The sequence below is a fragment of the Rosa rugosa genome, chromosome 5 (genome assembly GCF_958449725.1).
Source record: "Rosa rugosa chromosome 5, drRosRugo1.1, whole genome shotgun sequence".
NCBI lineage: Eukaryota > Viridiplantae > Streptophyta > Magnoliopsida > Rosales > Rosaceae > Rosa > Rosa rugosa.
The window spans coordinates 34,558,725-34,577,577 of record NC_084824.1 but is presented as its reverse complement, the minus strand read 5'-3'; the positions used below and the strand labels follow the sequence as shown (position 1 = coordinate 34,577,577).

Genomic DNA, 18,853 nt, shown 5'->3' with positions numbered 1-18,853 from the left:
TCTCTCAATTTCATTAATTGTACTAAAAAATCATACTTCGCTAAACGAAACAATAGTATTCATAGAATTTAACCTCAGAAAATTCTCACCCTCACCAACCACGACCACCAGAAACGTTTCCTTTCCAATTTTCCCCTACTTGAGCACAATAAAAGACTGTTGACAGCTTTAAAGCCCAGATGGAGGTCCAGAGCTCTCCGGCGACTCAGCTTCGGCTGAAGAATGATTCGCGCTTAAATGGGTAGTCAAGATCGACAGCTCCAGACGGAGAAGGATCTGTGAGGTTGAACTCAATATTCAACGACACGACCTTATCATTGGGGCTCTTAAAGCATTACCTCAAAATATAAATAGATGTCTATGATATGTATGCTGCACACTAAATCAATAAAGCACGGTCCAGTAGACCGACTGTTGAAATATTTTCACCTTCATATGTAAATCTCTAAGTTCTACCATATTAATGCTAGCTAGTAAAATCTGGGGCATTTCATTCAATTGTAAACCTAAATTTGGGCAAGATTAAAGTGCCAAAATCATACATCCAAAAACTTATCGGCTCATTGCATGTTCCATTAAATTACACACTTACATTATAAAGAAAAACAAAATGAGCAAAGCAAAAGAAAAGAAAACATAACAAACAAATTCGTCAAGAAATTGTTTGTGACGCATCACAACTCTAGTACTCTTTGGCAAATAGCTTGCCTAAGCTCCAAGGTGGAAAGTAGATCTGAAGATGCTCTTTTCCTTGCCTGTCCTTGGACTGCTTTCCGCGCTTCCTTCTGATAAATAAATTCTCACGCAAATCGTCGCCTTGTCCTTTCCTTACATCTTAACTTTCTTCAACTCATTCCAATTTCTCTTGCATGCTTTTTTCATCTTGATACCCTGCTGCCCTCCCACTCCTCCCCATTAGATATGGTCCTGGCAAGGAAGTGTCATAATGTATATCTAGACCCTGATAGGATCGAGCTGCTAAAAACTCTGCACCAGACTTAGCCGTTCGCTTGGCTATGGAATTAGGGTTGTCACGCAATTGCAGAGCCTTCTCTGTCGCATTTGCTAAAGCAAGAGCTCCTTCCTTGTCTTCATCAGCATCATTCCCTGTTTATGCAGCAATTTCGTACTTTCCCAATGTGAGATTTTAGTAAATGAAAAATTGGAAATTGAGAGAATTTAGTACTTAGCTGACAAGAATTAAACTAGTTCAAAATAAATAAAAAATTGACGTAAAACCAAAAAATGATTCAAACATCCATAAAAAGTTCATCAGAGAAACCAATCTTCCCATAAAGTATCAGACAACATCATTACGAATCCAACTAATTAAAATGGAACAGGGTCGCAGACTATACATTCCCAATAAATCTGTGTTGCCCTTCACTTCTAATAAGGAAATATGGGACAACTACAGAATAAAAGCATGCATGCACTTTTTCATTTAAGAATGACAATTGTAAAAGAATCATTTGCAATCTTTTGTAGGATTCATACGTATCTGTAACTAAAGAATGAGAAAATATAAGGGTTCTCAAATTTGCAATCTTTTGTAGGATTCATATGTATCTGTAACCAAAGAATGAGAAAATATGTATGTATGCATCTATCTATCTATCTATCTATCTATCTATTATAAACTTATTTTCCAATAATAATAATAAATAAAAAATCTTATTGACGAAGAGGTAATACATTAGAATATTAAACCCGTATAATATTCTTCATTTTGCAAAGATGCGTTAGAACAATAAGAGAGAGCTACTTTACTTATCAGCCTGAGAGACCTACCTTCCCGATCAAACTCTTCTACATATCCACCTTGTATGAAGGAAAATCGTGCTTCTTCAGACTGGTTTCTTGAGTCCACTGGAGAAGAATTAATCAAATCGCAGAATTCCATTACATATGCTCCGGTCCACTGAGATCCTCTGGGGATATGAAAATAGTGAATTCTAAGAGTCAAGTATAAAAGAAATCATAACTCAAAACTAATCAATTAATATTGTCATGTTATGATTATCAACAACACACCATCTCATGAGTGGGTATTTTCTCAACAGACTAGAATTATGAAACCATATAAAACAAAAAGGATTGAATCAATCCACAGCATATGTCACAAGGAAACGAAAAGTTTGTAAGCTGAAAGTAGTGCAGTACCTGCTGAAAGCTAGCATCGCTTCAAAAGGAGTGATTACTGGAGCTAAATATTCTTTGCTATCCAGCAGAGCAGTTTGGGCGCAAGAGACATAAATGAAAATATCACACTGCCATAAATAATAATCTGTTAACACAATTGCAATACCAAACACCATTAGGGAAAATGGGCAATTATCAGCTTGCATGTATCAAAGTTTACCTCTGGAAAGTTGGCAAGTTTTGCAGGGTTCGGTCTTCCCATAACTAGAGTATAAACTTTTTTTCCAGCTGCTGTAATTAGTTCTTTCATCTGATGAATCATATTCAAGTAACCAGCTGCATCATAGTTATGAAAGAAAGATCTCATCATAATTGACATCTACAATGCATTAGTTATAAGTGATGAATGGAGATATCAAAATGTATTCGACTGAAAAAATGTACGGAAAAATAAAATTTGCTGTTTAGATTTTTAGATTTTTTTATTTTATTTATGAAGAAAGAAAGATGATGTTTAAGCTACTTATTTACTTAGTTCTGAATCAAGGCTTTCATGTCAGCTTCTCATGAATCATTGGAGATTAAATGCAGGTTATAATTAGAAGGAAAAGCAAAGAAACTCAAAGTAACAGAGTACTAGAAATGTGTAATGAAACCAAGAATCATTTAACTTTTCCCCATGAATTTAAGGTTTTTTTTCCTCAGAATCTATCATTAGTGAAATCATGAAATAAAAACATAGGCACCGCTATTTTAAAACTAGTCAACACCAAGAAACATTGAGAAACTACTGATGAACAACATCACAATCAACGGTTCATCATATAGTTTACTTCACAGCTTCTTGCTTCAAGACAGGTACGAAACATACATAACATTCAGATGAAGTATTTCTTCTAGCAAGCCATGCTTTCTAAAATCTAGTACAAACTGACTGCCATAGTCAAAGTGTCAAACACAGTAGATTATTATGGAACAAATCCCAGAGGGTCAAAATCACATACCTACACCAAGGGTTCCTACTAAGATTGCAACAATGTTAGCATCCTTTGCTTTTTCCATTAGGTAATATCTGCAGAAGATATTACACGCACAATAAATCTTATGAAAGTAAAGCATGGCATGAACAGAGGATGTTGTGGAATGAACAAACAGTACTTCATGTCAAGATAAAGTTTTTAAATCTTCTTAAGCAGGGGATTAGCGGAAACAGAAAGGATTTTATGGTGAAAGGACCAAAATGAAAGCCACTATGCAGTCATTTCTTTTCAATTATTTTTCAAATTTTAGAAACCTAAACCCTGTGAACATGACACAAGGCAGTCCCCATCAACCAACATCTCAACCCACTGTGCAGAAAAGACTCAAACCTTTCCATTCCACTTTTGTTTTTCAAATTTTAGCAACCTAAACCCTGTGAACATGACACAAGGCAGTCCCCATCAACCCACTTTGGTTTTTCCATTGTAGTTTCATTTTGGTCGTTGCACCATATTACCGAAAGAAAATGATTTTTGAAGATACTACCTGCGCTTAAGAATTCTTCTTTGTTGAGACAAGTCGGTGACCATACTGCACTCCGATGCATCATATCTGACTAAAACCAAAATGACCAAAATTACAACTAAATAAATTACTAAAATTGGAAGAAAATCAATATAAGCAGCATATCAAATTCCATAACTTGAAGCTTCATGAGAGTTCACATCTGTAATACGAACTTGTAAATAGATTTTTATTTGTAATCAATCAAGTGTTAATTTATAACTAAGTAGCATAAAACGTTTCGAATCACAATTGATTATTTTATTAGCTCCAAGCCCGAATAAGAGAGAACAGTAACTGCAATTGCATAGCCTGATTTCATGTCCCAATAATATGTGACAAACATGAGTGGAGGGGGATTTGGTTACGTTTGGACTCATGGCACATAAATAGCTCGAATATGTGATTCACTACTCACTAAAGAAGAGAAGGGAACACAAACAGTTGATTGCCTAGATGGACAGGAACAAAGTAAGTGTGCATTAAAGATTTATGTTCAGTAATGCAACATCATATATGCACAAAGAAACACTCCTCTTTAATTTGTGCAAAAGTGAAATCCACCGATAAATAGGCTAAATGCACGTCCATAGATCAGCCAATATATGATATATGTCTCCACAGAACAATCGAAGAGTGGCCTATAAGATGAAGTTACAAACACATTCTCATACACAATGAATTGCATAAAGAGAAGTAATTTATTTACCTATTTCACAGCCACTATATGTTAACACAATGTTTGCAAAGGCTGAGTTATCGGAACCGATCCAGAAAAGTAAGTAATCCTCCATTTTGCATCCCTCAGGTAATTCCCAGACCAAGCCTCCAATTCTATAAACATTACCAGATACCGTCCCAAAACTGTTACTACTAGTAAGACCATCAGCTGCTCCTACGATGTCATTGGAGACTTGGGGATCTTTCGATGGATTCATAACTGAACACATTACATTAGCAAATTGAACTTCTCGCTTGCACTCGGATCCACCTGCTGCCATGACAGTTTCTCTTATTTGCTGTATGGAATGTGCATAATCCAACCCAAAAAGAACCTAAAGATTTATTGAAAGTCAGATTGGTCGCTATAACCTGAACAAGAAAGAGTTGGTATCTTGCAGATTATCCACAAATAAATAGTCAGGTTATCTTGATGATGATACGTAGAGAATAATGTTCAGTGTAACGGAAAGGAAAATGAAGAGAAACAGAAGAAACTGATGTTCTAATTGATGAGAATTTTCCACCTTGATCCAAAAATGAACAACTCAACTCATGTCATGAGGTCCAACTAGATTTTTATCTGTTCCCTGTTACCATGATTATTTTGTTTCATTACTTATTACTGAATAAAGAAAATATAAAAAAGAAAAAAAGTTGATCCTAAATGAAATAAAACCATTGTTGTTGCTCCTATGGATGAAAATACCAACTCATAAGTAGTGTTTTTAGTTGTAACTTTACACCTAGAATGCTGATGTGACGAAAATAATGGCTATGTATCAGTGTTAACAACTATGAGGGATCTGATTATCGTACCAAAACAGGCTTTCCACTTGGTTGAGCATAATGTGACAGCTTGTTTGCGCAATCAGAAACAGTGATTGGAGCCTTCCCGAAAACAAACAATGCCGGAAGCTTTGTTGTCCTGCCAATTCAATTCATAAGAAGAAAAAAAAACCTGATTGCTTGGAGAGTAAGAGTTTAGAAATAGACCACTCACGGGCTGAGGCAGGTGTGGCCATAATGAACAACGCAATCGGCGTCGACATGCGATGCTCCAACTTCGTCCACACAGCAACTACCGTAGGCCGTGTCCGCCATTAGGAACAGCCCCACTTCCTCCTTGTTGTTGAGTGAGGCCCTCAGAGCACTCACAACTCTCACCGACTCCTTCAGAAGCTCATCCGGGAACTGAAACACACACACACACACACAGAGAAAGAGATATGATAAAGACTCCACAACTCAGAGCTTTGTTGAAAAAAAAACAAGACCAAGTCCCACCTGTAAAGCCACTCTCCTGAAGTTATTACTCTCAATGAACTCCGCTGTCCTCCCAATTTCGTAACTTGATTCCAACTCCATGCCCGAGGTTTCTACTCAACTCAGCCTAAACCCTCAACAAGAAGAAGAAGAAGAAGCTGTGTGACTTGAGGCAGGTTTGTTGTTGGGCCCAACTAAAGGCCCAAATAACACTGCAGCCCATCAGTAGGAGGCCCAGAGAAACAAATATTATCTCTGCTCCATTATTCTAGCTCATCGTCTTCTCTATTCTGCAAAAACCCTTTCGGAGTCGAGGTTTCCGAAGATAAACAAATTCGCTGCTTCTCTCAGCCACCGTCACCGGTTGAGCAACGCTCGTAAGCCACCGCCTCTCTCTCTCTCTCTTCATTTCTTTGTTTGGGGAATTTATGTTGATGGTTGCCTCATTTTTAATCATGAATGAATCTTGTTATTCATAGCTCTACCGTTTTGGGAACAAAGAAATGAATGCCATATTGGTCTCTGAGCAAGGCACTAGTTGTTACAAGCAGTTTTGTTTAGTCGTTTATCACAAAAATAAAAGAAGCAAAACGCAATCTCCCAGTTCACTTTTACAACCTCAAATTCATCCATTGTGTTTCTTCATGTGTCTTGCAATTAGTGAATGCAAAATTTATATCACTTCAAAATCATTTCTTTCGACCGAGAACATTACTTTATTTCTCACTTTTGCTAGACAATTTAGCTGTGAAATGACTTCAAATGGTTAATGAAGTATTTGTGCTGGGAAATGTATTTGGCTGAGGAGGGGAAGGAAATCTTTTCTTTGTTAAGGATTTTTGTTACGTAATCGCATACCTGGGAGGGCAGAGATTCACGCATCTTCAGTTTTCTATCCTACACTGTACAATATATTTCTCACTTTATTTTGCTAATGAAACCATTGCATCTGCATTGTTTAATTTTATTTCCAAAACTTTTGAATCTGTTATATCAAATATCACATTTTCTTTTGTCAGACCCAAAACAGAGAAGAGAAAAGTGATTAGTCACATGTTTTGAGTTTCAAAATTCATTCTATTCATCTACCTTACTGTTCACATACTTTCCTGGGTAATTATTCAATAACATTTGGATAATGGTATTGTAGGATTTTAGATCTTCATGTGACATTTACAAGGAAGCTGAGAATTTTATTGAGGATGAGCACTGTGCAGATTAGTTCATGCAATCCTTGCATCCGCCTCAGGAACAGCTCTCAATCTCTTCGTCTCCCTTCTAAACCATATATTTTACCAATTCATGCTAAACATGCTCTTCTTAGAAATCCTTTGGTAGCAACGTGTGATGCATCAATTCAGCAACGGTGCATGACCGTATTGAAGAACCAGCGATGCAGGGCGGTATCTACGTACCAACAATCATTCCCTGTCTGCTTATTGGGTGGAAAAGGAAAAGATGGAAGTGACGACGAGGTAAGAAACCTTTCTATAAGTCCGTGCTTCTGTTTCTGCAAAATACTTGAATAATATATGGTTGAACTATGGTTGAACTATGGCTGAACCAAGTTCTTACAAATTGTCCGAGATATACTTGCAATGTCAAGTTCTTTTTTTTCTTTTTTTCTTTTTGTCTTTTCAACCTATAATCTATCCCTTCACCCCATGCCACATGACATTATGACCTAATAAGATATCTGTGCCTCATTTTCAAGGTTTGCTCATCAGAGTCTAGTAATAGAGTAATAGGTAGTAAGGGGAATTTGGGGGCTTAATGATTTTGTTTATGATATATTTGGAGAATTTTCCCTACAATATGAGAAGAGTTGTGAAGATGTATGCTCCTTGATATTTGTAATGGTATTTGTGAGCCTGCAAATGCATGTCACCAACATTCTCACTGCATATCTTAATGCATCCAGGCTTCCCCATGGAAATCTCTGGAGAAAGCAATGAGCAATTTGAAGAAGGAAAGTTCAATAGAGGATGTATTACGTCAGCAGATAGAAAAGAAGGAATTCTATGAAGACAAAGACAGTGGCACAGGTGGTGGTGGTGGTGGCGGCGGCGGCGGCGGTGGCGGTGCAGATCCATCTGGTGGGTCAGAAGATGAAGGCTTTGCTGGAATCATTGATGAAACCTTGCAAGTGATTCTAGCAACCATTGGATTTATATTTCTGGTAATAATCCTGCATTCCCTAGCAACTCATATAAACTTGTTGTTTTCTCAAAGGTGAGATGTATAGTGTAAGGCGCACAAATAAATAACTTACACAAGATAGAGTATCACTTATTGCTGCTTAATTGAATATGATATTTAGGTTGGCCAATATTCTTTCCCACCTGGCTGAAAAATAGTTTGGTCACTGACATGATTTAGTAATTAGCACAACAGAGTTGCTTTAGTTTCACAAAGTGATGTTGTGATATGCTTTAGTCGAATGCTTTTGTTGCAGTATGTTTACATCATCACTGGTGAGGAGTGGGCTCGGCTAGCAAAGGACTACCTCAAGTTTCTCTTTTCAGGGTCTGAGAGTGTTCGTCTAAAACGTGCCATGTACAAATGGGGAAGGTTCTACCAGAAGCTGACTGAGAAGAAGGTGTATGATAAGTTCTGGTTGGAGAAGGCCATAATCAGTACCCCAACTTGGTGGGATAGCCCTGCCAAGTATCACTACGTAACTGAGAGCATTAGATCTCATTTAGAATCAAATTCTGATGAATAGTCCCAGTCGAGTAGTAGTATAATTATACCGACCTTCCCTCTACATTTGGGCATTTCCCATCAACTTTTTGAGGGATGGTGCAAGTTATCAGCTTATAACGTACATTTTATTGTTACTCCTGACATTTGAGATCCTAAAATTATTTCGTTAAAGTTGTTTTCACTGCAGATAATGACCCCTGGGTTGGATTGGATGTATCAAATTAGCATATAAAAGATACTGCAATTGGCAAAGAAACCGAAGGGTGGATAAACCACGAATTTAGTACGACTTTTCATGCCTGATTACTAGCAGCTTATGCCACTATCAGGGGTCCTCTGGAAATGTATTGCAACAGAAGGATGGAACTTGTTGACAATATAAACTACCTCCATCTATAGCCCAGGGTAGGTGGGAATGTTCTGGCCCATCAATCAATCACTATTAATAAGTAGCTGCAAGATTGTGGCTGGCTTACCGGGCATCTCAACAAGTGATGATTGCAGTGCCTTAATTTGATCTACTACTATAATTTTTTTTTATCACTTCTAACTTAAATAGGTTACTCCGAAGTATGTACAATTATCTATCATGTGTAATTGGTAGAGCAAGAACTTTAAAACAAATCCAGATATGCAGTCTGATTTATTCTACATCCAGCATTTTCTGATATGTAAACCATGTTAGCTAAAGTCCCCTTAATTGCGAGGGAGATGAATTTGTACGAGTCTCAGCCAGGTAGACTGGATCGTAAGAATTCCTCATCTAGTATTAGAGGTGGTATGCTCTATGTTCCGAGAGGATGCCCTGACATATTCCCTCCTAAAATTCAAGAAACATCAACAAAGCATGAAGGAAAAGAGACTGAAACATTTCTTCTGATACAAAAGAGACTGAAACATTAATGCTGCAGATTTACCTTCTTTAGTGGCTTCTACACATCTTCTCTGGTAATGCATAGAAAGCTGAGGATTCGACGCTTTCAAGACTTGATTGTACTTCTCTTCGGCCTCAGTTATGTATTTTGCCTGAATGGCACAATATAATTGGGCGTTAGTACTTACAGGTCATACATAGTGCCCTTTCTAAATTCGGTGTGATGAACAAATGGATTGGTATCAAACATTATTTTCGAATCGATAAAACTCCACTGGTTTTGGCATTTAACATCATGACAGATAGTACCGAAATACAAAAAGGGAAGTACTCATGTGTTTCTGTATGAACCGATGACACAAACTTGTATTTCGTTGACAAGGACCTACTCTATGAAACCTACAACACTGACCTGAAACTTGCACATTCAAGGCTACTGTACCTTAAGTTTTATGTCCGTCTGTCCTGTAAAAAAAAAACAGAAAATAGTAACCATGTCCTTTTAGGTGGCTAGTTGTATTAACATAACAACCACAGTTTCCTAACAACAAGGGCCGATGTATTCTCAACTTCATATTGCTTAATTCAATAAAAGAGGGATTGCATTGCATTTAGTGGAAAACCAAGGAGAAGAATAGTGTTTTCAATGGTACAACATTACATGATTACATCAGGAGTATATCAGGGAGCAACCTGAGCTTAAGCTCATGTAGGGTCTTAGGTTCAATATCAATCTCATCGGGGCATTTAACATCATGATAGATAGGACCAACATGGCAACATAGAAAAATGGAAGTTTTCATGTGTTTCTATATATATAGAAACATGACGCGAGCTTGTACTTCATTGACAAGGAACCTACTGTATGAAAACTACATTAACCACCTACATTACTGACCGGAAACTTACACATACAAGGCTACTGTACCTTAAGTTTTGCCTGTCCCTTAACAAACAAAAGAATGCAAGTCCTTTTTGTATTAACATAACTACCAGAGCTTTCATTAAGCAATTCTTATTCCTGACAACGAGCAGCATCAATCTATTCTCAACTTCGTATTGCTTGAATTAATAAAAATGAATTGCATTGCATTTAATGGAAACCAAGGAGAAGATTAGTTTTTTTTTTTTTCAGAATATTACATGATTAAATCAAGAGTCTCAGGGGATCAACCTGAGCTTAAGCTCATCTAGGGTCTTAGGTTCAATCCAGTCCCCCTTCCCCCGCACCAGAAAAAGACTTGGAAACAAGAAGTGGTCAAATTAAGGAATGCTCACCAGCACTGTAGGGGCACAAGCTCCATGTATTCTGACAAACATGCGCAATATATTGAAATTATTTTCTAATACATCCTCCAGCACGAAGAGCGCCAAGACTTTTGAACTAGAAATGTCCAATTAAATTATATAGTCACCAGTATGAACTCAGAAAACTATAGAACTCACCTCGTAGTCAAACCTACAACATCATTGTGTCAACTCAATAGCAAATGATACTGATAATATATATGTCTAAGGATTAAACGACGTTCCAACAGAGTTCATAGTAATTGAAAACAGATAGAAAACGAACCAACCATCAGTTACAAATTAATGATTATAATGTGAAATAAGGGCCACTGAAAAAATGTAACAAATAATAAGAGCCTTTGACTGAAAAAAAAAAAAAAAAAAAAAAAAAAAACACAAAGAAAGAAAGTACTTACAAATCATCAGCTACCTCAATCAGGAATTCTGAGACATATAGAAATTCCATGTGCAACTCATTGATCGATCTGAATAATCACTTCAAAGGAAAACACAGTCAACAAAATGAAATCATTTTATCATACTTGCAAAGAAAAATGTAAGGTTATACTTCTTACCAAAAAAGTAAGGTTATACTTTCGTAAAGATAATGTAGTAATATCTGCACACACACACAATTACAAGCAACTCATTCATTAAAAAAAAATATATATATATATATAGATCGCAGAGCTCCGCTTTAAAATTAAAGTGCGGATTTAGAGTTTATGGTCACTTTTCGGTCGCATATCCACATCTCGACCGTTCAGTTTTTAGGTACTAATGTATGGATCATCTCTGCCAATTTTGAGCCAAATTTATGATTGTTAAGGCATTGGTAACTGTCATTGGTTTAAGTGAGTTAGATACCTTAACGATCATCAATATGGCTCAAAATTTGTAGAGATGATCTATACATTAGTACCTAAAACTGAATGGTCAAGATCTGGATATGCGACTAAAAGTGACCCTAAACTCTAAATCCGATCCGCACTTTAATTTCAAAGTGGAGCTCCGCTCTGGATAATATATATATATATATATATATGGGAAGGATCTGAAGCGGACATCCGCAACCCAGAAAAAGTGCGGACGTCCAAGCAGCAGGAGCTTTCAGGCGGCGTGGGGCTGGCCTGATGGAGGCCGGAGGCGTCCCAGACCTCTTCTGGGCAGCGATCGAGGTCGGAGGAGGTCGGGGTTGCAGGTTTCTGGGCTTCCATGGTTTCCGGCGAGCTCGCTGCACACCGCCGAGTTTCCGATCGCCTTCGCCTTCGCCGCTTGATCGAGGCTGTCTGGGATGTCCAGAGGGTGCGTCCGGCACCCGCAGTGCAACGATCGCCGCCTTCCCGACGCCGGAGGAGGGACGTTCGCACTTTTTCTGGGTTGCAGACATCCTCTTCAGAACCTTCCCGTATATATATATATATATATATATATATATATATATATATATGGTTTAGTAAACAGTTAACTATAAGATTCAGTTACTAAGAAAAGCATTCAAACAAACAATTTAGTTGTAACCGATGAAATTGGATACATACAACACAACAAGTGATTATAAAAAAAAAAAATAACAATAATAAAGATAAAAAAGATCATATAATATTAGGTACGCTTTACCAAGATATGGTGATATCTTTTCTCCTCTCAACTGGTACAGTAAAAGATTCAGCACTCGATAATGAAAGATTTGAGATGAATTGCCTCTAATGCATCTTCAACTGAGATCTGTGTAGCATACTGTTGATTATTATCTTTACATAGAAACCTTGAGCATGTCTATGCCTGATGCTAGATAATTCCTCAGAATTAATAAAAAAAGGACGGTCTGAAGAGTTTCTATAAGTAGAAAATATATAACTTATAAATTGAATACCTTAATATTTGAAAGTAACAGTTAAAACAGGTTACATAAATCTAATTACGTCAACTAGTGGCATTGTTTTTTCCTTGAACAATCAAAGTAGTGGCTTTTCAAAAGGTACCAGAAAGGCGTGCCAAGTGATGGATTGGATGGATGCAAGAGGAGGTTGTGGTGGAGTTGATGGTCCTCGTAAATACAAAGAAGAGGTCAGTGGTTTGATTATACCGGTTGTGCTTGAACAGTGGTGAAGGTACTATCCAGTTGAACAGGACTCTATTAGGCATTTACCCTAAGAACCATTCAGACACGAGTCAAAGGTCATGAATGATTTTTGAATTTCACACCAAACTATAGTTAACCCCAATGCCCTGCTTGAATGTCCCCAGAAATTAGGGAGTAGGCCTACCCGTTCATTTTTGCCTTATTGCTTATTGTTACTTTGGAAGAGAGGACACCTGTTCTACATCATTTTAGAATTAAAGACTAACTCTATGTTACTTTTACAAATGAGAAGACCGGTTTTGGTTTAGGGGTTCCAACCTTTGTCCATCCAAGTATTATATAAACAGTTTAAAACTCATCAATACCCACAGTTGAAATGTAACAAGTTAATAACCCAGGATGATACACATACCTGCATTTTATTCTTAACTGCATGACAAAGCTTTCTTTCCAGAGCCCAATACTCTTCTCCAGACTTGAATTCATCTTGCATTCTAAATATATTAAAGAAAAGCAAAACTACATAATGACCTGAGAGTTACTTATTTAGTCCCCAAGAGAAGAATGACAATAGAAAGCAGTAAGCTTTACCTCTTTGTCAAAAGGACATGGGATTCAAGTAATTTGAGTGGCCTGAAAGTCACTTTTAAACACATTTGAAAACTGAGAAATTTTCCCACGACCTTCCTGCTTTTCAGAAGATATTGGTCAAGTTAAGAACCTAGTCACAAAAACTATTAACTTCAAGATCAGTGCTCACTTTGCTCCCAAGTTCTTAGCACTACCACTGCAGTTCCTCTTTCTGAAATGGTCATTTTGCTGGATGTTTGCACTGTCTTCTCATTCAAATCATCAAGCTGTAACAAAAGATACCCACCCACGCTGGATTGACAACAAGAAATTTATAAATAGGGCATCTTAGACTGCAACATTACAAAACCAAAAGAGAAAAAAGTATTGAGTTGTTTGGACTATATATTTATACATAGATGTGAAGGAAGAGAATGAAAATACAAACCTGGACTTCATGGCAAGTTCAATCTCTGCATCAAATTGGGGTTTTCACCTCTGTGGTGACAATTTTCAAGTACTACAATAGTACAATGCATCATGAAAGGCAATTTTATTACGAATCTAATCAGTCATGATCCAATGCATGCTCAATAGTCACCACTTACCCACACATTATTACTACTACGTCTAAAGTCTAAACAACAGTGAAATCGATTCTGACAAACAGGAAACCAGCAAGGAGATGAAAACCAAATTTCCTTTCTGTAAGAACTCTAAACAACATTAGTTAAGCAACCAGTACTGCTATTTCGCCCATAAAAGCATCCACATATAGTTTGAACAATGAGTAGAAGGAAAATAAATTAATCAAGTGAGTTTCCCACAATAACAGGTAACAATAATGTAATGGATACAACCATATCAAGATGAGTACATGACTCGTTAGGCCTTATAGTCAAGTTTAATTTGGAAATGAGTTTGTAATTAACAACATAAATTAATAGAAACTGGAGTAGGATTAATCATGTTCAAATGGTCAGTTGCATAGGGTTATATATCTGGAATTTGTAATCATATAATTCTTGAGGCTGCTGATTAGTTTTGTCAATATCAGAAGCAAGCAGATCTATCGACCACCTAGGTAAGCATATCATCATGTCTCATGTGATAAAAAAAAAAAAAAAAAAATCAAATATGACGTTTAACAAACTATCTAGCTAGGATCCTTGCATGTTGCAGAAATATAGACATTTGAGTATCTGACAATCTAGGAAGAGCAGAAATAAATTCAAAGAATTATTAGCCCGTAAGTTATATTTATCTGATGCATATGACTAAGCCGAAAATAAAAACTACAATATGGAAAACAAAACGTCTAATGATACCTACTAAAGAACAATAGAAACTGTGGCGCAAAAGAGCATAACAAATTATGAATTCAATGTCAATCTACGTCTTTTTTGTGTGTGGCTGTATTTGTTTGCTGGAGAGAGTCATCTTGAGGCTGCTGGTGCACTTGTTTCACTCACCTATTTCTTTATCTCTGTCTTAGCGCTGCCATTGATGAGCACAATCACATTCCCATCAGAATCAACATCCACAATAACTGAATCACCCTCTTTGATCTACCTTGCCAGCATCTTTTCAGCCATGCTGTCCTCCAAAAGTCTCATTACGGCTCTTCTTAAAGGCCTTGCTCCATAGCTTGGGTCGTATCCTTCGTCAACCACTTTGTCTTTGAACCTCTCTGTCACACGAAGCTCTATCTCTTTGGACTTGAGCCTTCCATAAACCTCGTTCAGCATTATATCTGCAATTTCCTTTACCTCCAACTTACTCAGCTGCCGAAAAACAATCATTTCATCCAACCTATTTAAGAACTCTGGTCGAAAGTAGTGTTTCAATTCCTCCATCACCAAGCTCTTAATTTGTTTGTAACTGCTATCCTTGTCTTCATCCTTGGCCGGGTCAAATCCCATGTTACCGCCTCCTTTCTCAATGACACTGCTTCCAACATTAGACGTCATAATGATGAGTGTATTCTTGAAATGTACAGTTCTGCCCTTGCTGTCAGTCAATCTTCCATCCTCAAGTATTTGAAGCATCAAGTTGAAAACATCAGGATGAGCCTTCTCAATCTCATCAAAAAGCACCAGAGTGTATGGATGGCGACGAACGGCTTCAACCAGCTGACCGCCCTCTGTGTAACCAACATAACCAGGGGGGGAACCAATGAGCTTGGAAACAGTGTGCCTTTCCATGAACTCACTCATATCAAGCCTCACCATTGATTCTTCAGAGCCAAAATAGCAAGTCGCCAAAGTTTTTGCCAGCTCAGATTTTCCAACACCAGTTGGACCAGAAAAGATGAAACTGGCAATTGGCCGATTAGGAGTCTTCAGTCCAACACGAGCTCGACGAATAGCCCTGCTAATAGCCCTGACTGCTTCATCCTGGCCAATAACCCGCTTATGGAGCGTCTCTTCCATCTTGAGGAGGCGATCAGATTCATTTGTTGATACTTTCTCAACTGGAATACCAGTCCAACAAGACAAAATATGTTGAATATCCAATTCAGTAACAATAGGGCCACCATTAACATAATCCAATGCCTCACTTATCTCCTTGCCTTTCTCTGTTACTGCTGAGATCTGTGTCATAAGGTCCAATTCTCTGTCGCGTAATTTCCCAGCCTGTCCAAGATCTTGTTGTGTCAAGTTTAGTTAACAAAATTACAAACATTTGACCGCTGAGATCAATAATATTTACTGCAACATGCATAGTTATCATACAGATTTCCAGCAACAAAAACTTTGTACCTTCTCAAAATCTTGGCTACGACTAGCTTCATTCTTCTCTTTTGTTATCTGCCTCAGAATATTGTCAAGCTCTTGAGCTTCTTCAGGAAGCTGCAAATTAGAATCACCAAAAAAAATAAAAGTCCTACTAACTTGAAAAATCCCAGCGTTTTAAAAGGTCAGGTAGCAGTCTGAACCCTGAAAAAAAAAGTGAAGTGATACCTGTGCATGACGGAGCCGTACTGTAGAACCAGCTTCATCGAGCAAGTCAATTGCTTTATCAGGAAGAAAGCGATCGCTGAAATACACATAATTATGAAACATAACAGAAAAATTTAAACTTATATTCACAGGGGAAGAGAGAAGTAGCATGCATCACTGAAAACAAGTATCAATTGCCACAAAAAAGAAAAAGAAAAATACTAAATGAGTATTTATGACACTAATGGCCATGGACTCCAAAATTCCAGCTACACGACATGTTTGTGCAATCAAATCAAAATGTGCACCTTCTGACTGCAATTTAGCAAGCATGCATATAACTCTATACTTTTCAGTTTAGCTGATGAATTCATCGGACAGAATATAGAATCTATAAAAGGGCTACCTACCTGATGTATTGGTATGATAGCTGCGCAGCTGCTTTCAGGGCCTCATCAGTATACTGCACTTTGTGGTGAATCTCATATCGTTCTCGAAGCCCTCTCAAAACCTGTATGGTTTCATCCACCGTTGGTTCAGGAACTTTGACTGGTTGGAATCGTCTTTCCAATGCTGGGTCTTTTTCAATATGCTTTCTGTATTCATCTAGTGTTGTGGCTCCAATGCACTGCAGTTCACCTCTTGCAAGGGCCGGCTTCAATAAATTTGCAGCATCAATTGCTCCTTCTGCTGCTCCTGCTCCAATTAAAGTGTGCACCTCATCGATAAACAGAATAACTTCACCACCACTTTTTTTTAATTCCTCCATTAGCAACTTCAATCTTCCCTCAAACTCTCCGCGGTACTTGGTACCAGACACAAGAAGACCTGTATCAAGAGTTATAACCGTCTTTTTGGCTATTGTTTCTGGAGCATCGCCACTTGCAATACGTTGAGCAAGACCTTCCGCAATTGCAGTCTTCCCAACACCAGGTTCTCCAATAAGGCAGGGATTATTCTTAGTCCGCCTACCCAAAATTTGGATGACACGTGATATTTGTTGTTCTCTTCCAACAACAGGATCCAACTTACCCTCTTCTGCTAGCTTCGTTAAATTGGTCCCATACTCCTCTAGTGTTGGCATTTTAGTCTTATCATCCCCTCGCCTATGATCAACAACAGCTTCTGCTGTGTTCTCACTGCCCACCATATGGATAACCTGTGTGCGAATATTACAAGGATCGACACCAGAATTCGCTAGAACAACTGCTGCTACACCCTCCCCCTCTCGAAGCAGTCCCAGAAGCAAGTGTTCGGATCCAATGTAGTTATGGCCTAAAAGTCATTCATCATTTTAGAAATGCAAACACTTGTTTCATGCATTCAAAGAAAATGAGAAACCACTAACTAATTACACCATAGGGAATACAAAGAATTTGAAACTTATTAAGCCTTTTTTAATTATATAAAAGTTTAAATCAAACCTCTTAACTATACGATGCAAAACTGCCAGCACTAAATAATCGTAGGTAAAGGTATGCACTTGAAATTCAACCAAAAGATCGAGCAACCATGCATGCAGTAAGAATAATATTATGAGGAGTCTACTGACCAAGTTGGCGAGCCTCTTCGAGTGAGAGTTCCAAAACTCGTTTGGCACGAGAAGTGAATGGGATCTCAATAGCAACAAATCCAGAACCCCTTCCAATTATCTTCTCCACTTGAATTCGTGCCTCTTTAAGATTAATTCCCATGGAGGATTTCAGAACCTTGGAAGGAAGACCAGTTCCTTCACCAATGAGACCCAAAAGGATCTGCTCAGTGCCCACGAAATTGTGACCAAGTCGTCTTGATTCCTCTTGTGCAAGCAGAACCACTTTAATTGCTTTGTCTGTGAACCGCTCAAACATGGCTTTAGGTACACATCTGCTAGCTCTTCCACTTCTAGCCCCCTCCCTTCCGACTTTCGGAACCCCAAGGGGTTGCAATTCCAAAAGAGTATTCCTCGTGGTGTAGGCTGCTAGGTGTGGCCACCAGCTTATCTAGGGCGTTAAACCTACGGAGTCCTGAGAAACTAGAAGCAGTACTAGTGCTACTACTACTCATGCACCTCATTCTCAAAGCAAGTGCTCCTCCTACTAGTGAAGAAGTACACATCATCTTCACTCTACTACTCTTTTTTCCACCCAATTCTTTAGATTGAGCAGTCCTAACTAGCCCACCAACCACACAAGGAATATTATTTGTTGAAGACAGAGCCAAAACCCTAGCCATGATCGACAGGCGATAATGATTAATATCACTCTGACTCTCCTCGTTATTACTTCATGAAACCTCGAGGGAGGCTGAGATAGAAAGAAAACGAGGGTCGAGGATCTTTCTTCGGAGTAAAGACTCCGTGACAGACCCCTATTCTCTATAGCGCGCGCAGTTGCTTGGGGAACGAAACCAAAACAGGGTGTTCGTGCCTCTCATAGTCATGATTTTATATTAGTTAGGGTTGAATAGCCCAATACGTACGTAGACTTGTAAATTGATCAGCTTTTGATCGGTAGTTATTAAACGGGTTTAGATTGAAAATTTGATTAAGTCCGTTAAATACCAGACACGGATTTAGGTTTATCTGATTTTTTTGTTAATGATCCAGTCCTTTTTTATAATAATTAAATATTATTTTTGTAGCAATAAAATATTATTTTCCTAAATATTAAAAATACTTATTAGCTTTAAATATAAAATAATAAATATATCTCTATACTTACTATTATTAAG

At 37.9% G+C, this 18,853-nt stretch overlaps 3 protein-coding genes and 1 pseudogene across 3 annotated transcripts; 1 reads left to right on the top strand and 3 right to left on the bottom strand.

Annotated features, from left to right (window-relative positions):
• Nucleotides 1–464: 464 nt before the first annotated feature.
• On the bottom strand, nucleotides 465–5,836 carry LOC133709410 (uncharacterized). The gene is made up of 10 exons (XM_062135142.1): nucleotides 5,695–5,836; nucleotides 5,411–5,601; nucleotides 5,227–5,335; nucleotides 4,397–4,742; nucleotides 3,670–3,739; nucleotides 3,147–3,214; nucleotides 2,363–2,478; nucleotides 2,164–2,270; nucleotides 1,792–1,931; nucleotides 465–1,107 (listed from the first exon to the last, which is right to left on the bottom strand). Exons 1-10 carry the CDS (start codon nucleotides 5,773–5,775, stop codon nucleotides 851–853), a joined length of 1,485 nt encoding a protein of 494 aa, XP_061991126.1. The 5' UTR covers nucleotides 5,776–5,836; the 3' UTR covers nucleotides 465–850.
• An 80-nt stretch (nucleotides 5,837–5,916) lies between these two features.
• LOC133709411 (uncharacterized) lies at nucleotides 5,917–8,522 on the top strand. Its single transcript, XM_062135143.1, has 4 exons — nucleotides 5,917–6,050; nucleotides 6,824–7,148; nucleotides 7,595–7,852; nucleotides 8,129–8,522. The coding sequence occupies exons 2-4, from the start codon at nucleotides 6,876–6,878 to the stop codon at nucleotides 8,396–8,398; spliced, it is 801 nt and encodes a 266-aa protein (XP_061991127.1). The 5' UTR covers nucleotides 5,917–6,050; nucleotides 6,824–6,875; the 3' UTR covers nucleotides 8,399–8,522.
• Nucleotides 8,523–8,719: 197 nt separating this feature from the next.
• Nucleotides 8,720–13,122, bottom strand: LOC133709412 (uncharacterized; annotated as a pseudogene).
• A 1,533-nt stretch (nucleotides 13,123–14,655) lies between these two features.
• Nucleotides 14,656–18,355, bottom strand: LOC133711568 (chaperone protein ClpC1, chloroplastic-like). The gene is made up of 6 exons (XM_062137672.1): nucleotides 18,142–18,355; nucleotides 17,694–18,044; nucleotides 16,552–17,416; nucleotides 16,163–16,238; nucleotides 15,962–16,051; nucleotides 14,656–15,835 (listed from the first exon to the last, which is right to left on the bottom strand). The coding sequence occupies exons 1-6, from the start codon at nucleotides 18,353–18,355 to the stop codon at nucleotides 14,768–14,770; spliced, it is 2,664 nt and encodes an 887-aa protein (XP_061993656.1). The 3' UTR covers nucleotides 14,656–14,767.
• Between the last annotated feature and the right edge of the window lie 498 nt (nucleotides 18,356–18,853).

What these genes read in the sequence shown, in the direction of transcription:
- LOC133709411 (XM_062135143.1), top strand. Translation starts at nt 6,876, where the DNA reads ATGAGCACTGTGCAGATTAGTTCATGCAATCCTTGCATCCGCCTCAGG. An exon ending in AAGATGGAAGTGACGACGAG is followed by an intron (nt 7,149 to 7,594) that starts GTAAGAAACCTT and finishes TAATGCATCCAG; the next exon opens with GCTTCCCCATGGAAATCTCT. An exon ending in CCATTGGATTTATATTTCTG is followed by an intron (nt 7,853 to 8,128) that starts GTAATAATCCTG and finishes CTTTTGTTGCAG; the next exon opens with TATGTTTACATCATCACTGG.
- LOC133711568 (XM_062137672.1), bottom strand. Translation starts at nt 18,355, where the DNA reads ATGGCTAGGGTTTTGGCTCTGTCTTCAACAAATAATATTCCTTGTGTG. An exon ending in TACGGCTCCGTCATGCACAG is followed by an intron (nt 16,052 to 16,162) that starts GTATCACTTCAC and finishes TCTAATTTGCAG; the next exon opens with CTTCCTGAAGAAGCTCAAGA. An exon ending in GTAGCCAAGATTTTGAGAAG is followed by an intron (nt 15,836 to 15,961) that starts GTACAAAGTTTT and finishes GATCTTGGACAG; the next exon opens with GCTGGGAAATTACGCGACAG.
- LOC133709410 (XM_062135142.1), bottom strand. Translation starts at nt 5,775, where the DNA reads ATGGAGTTGGAATCAAGTTACGAAATTGGGAGGACAGCGGAGTTCATT. An exon ending in TCAGGAGAGTGGCTTTACAG is followed by an intron (nt 5,602 to 5,694) that starts GTGGGACTTGGT and finishes TGTGTGTTTCAG; the next exon opens with TTCCCGGATGAGCTTCTGAA. An exon ending in AGAAGAGTTTGATCGGGAAG is followed by an intron (nt 1,108 to 1,791) that starts GTAGGTCTCTCA and finishes CTGCATAAACAG; the next exon opens with GGAATGATGCTGATGAAGAC.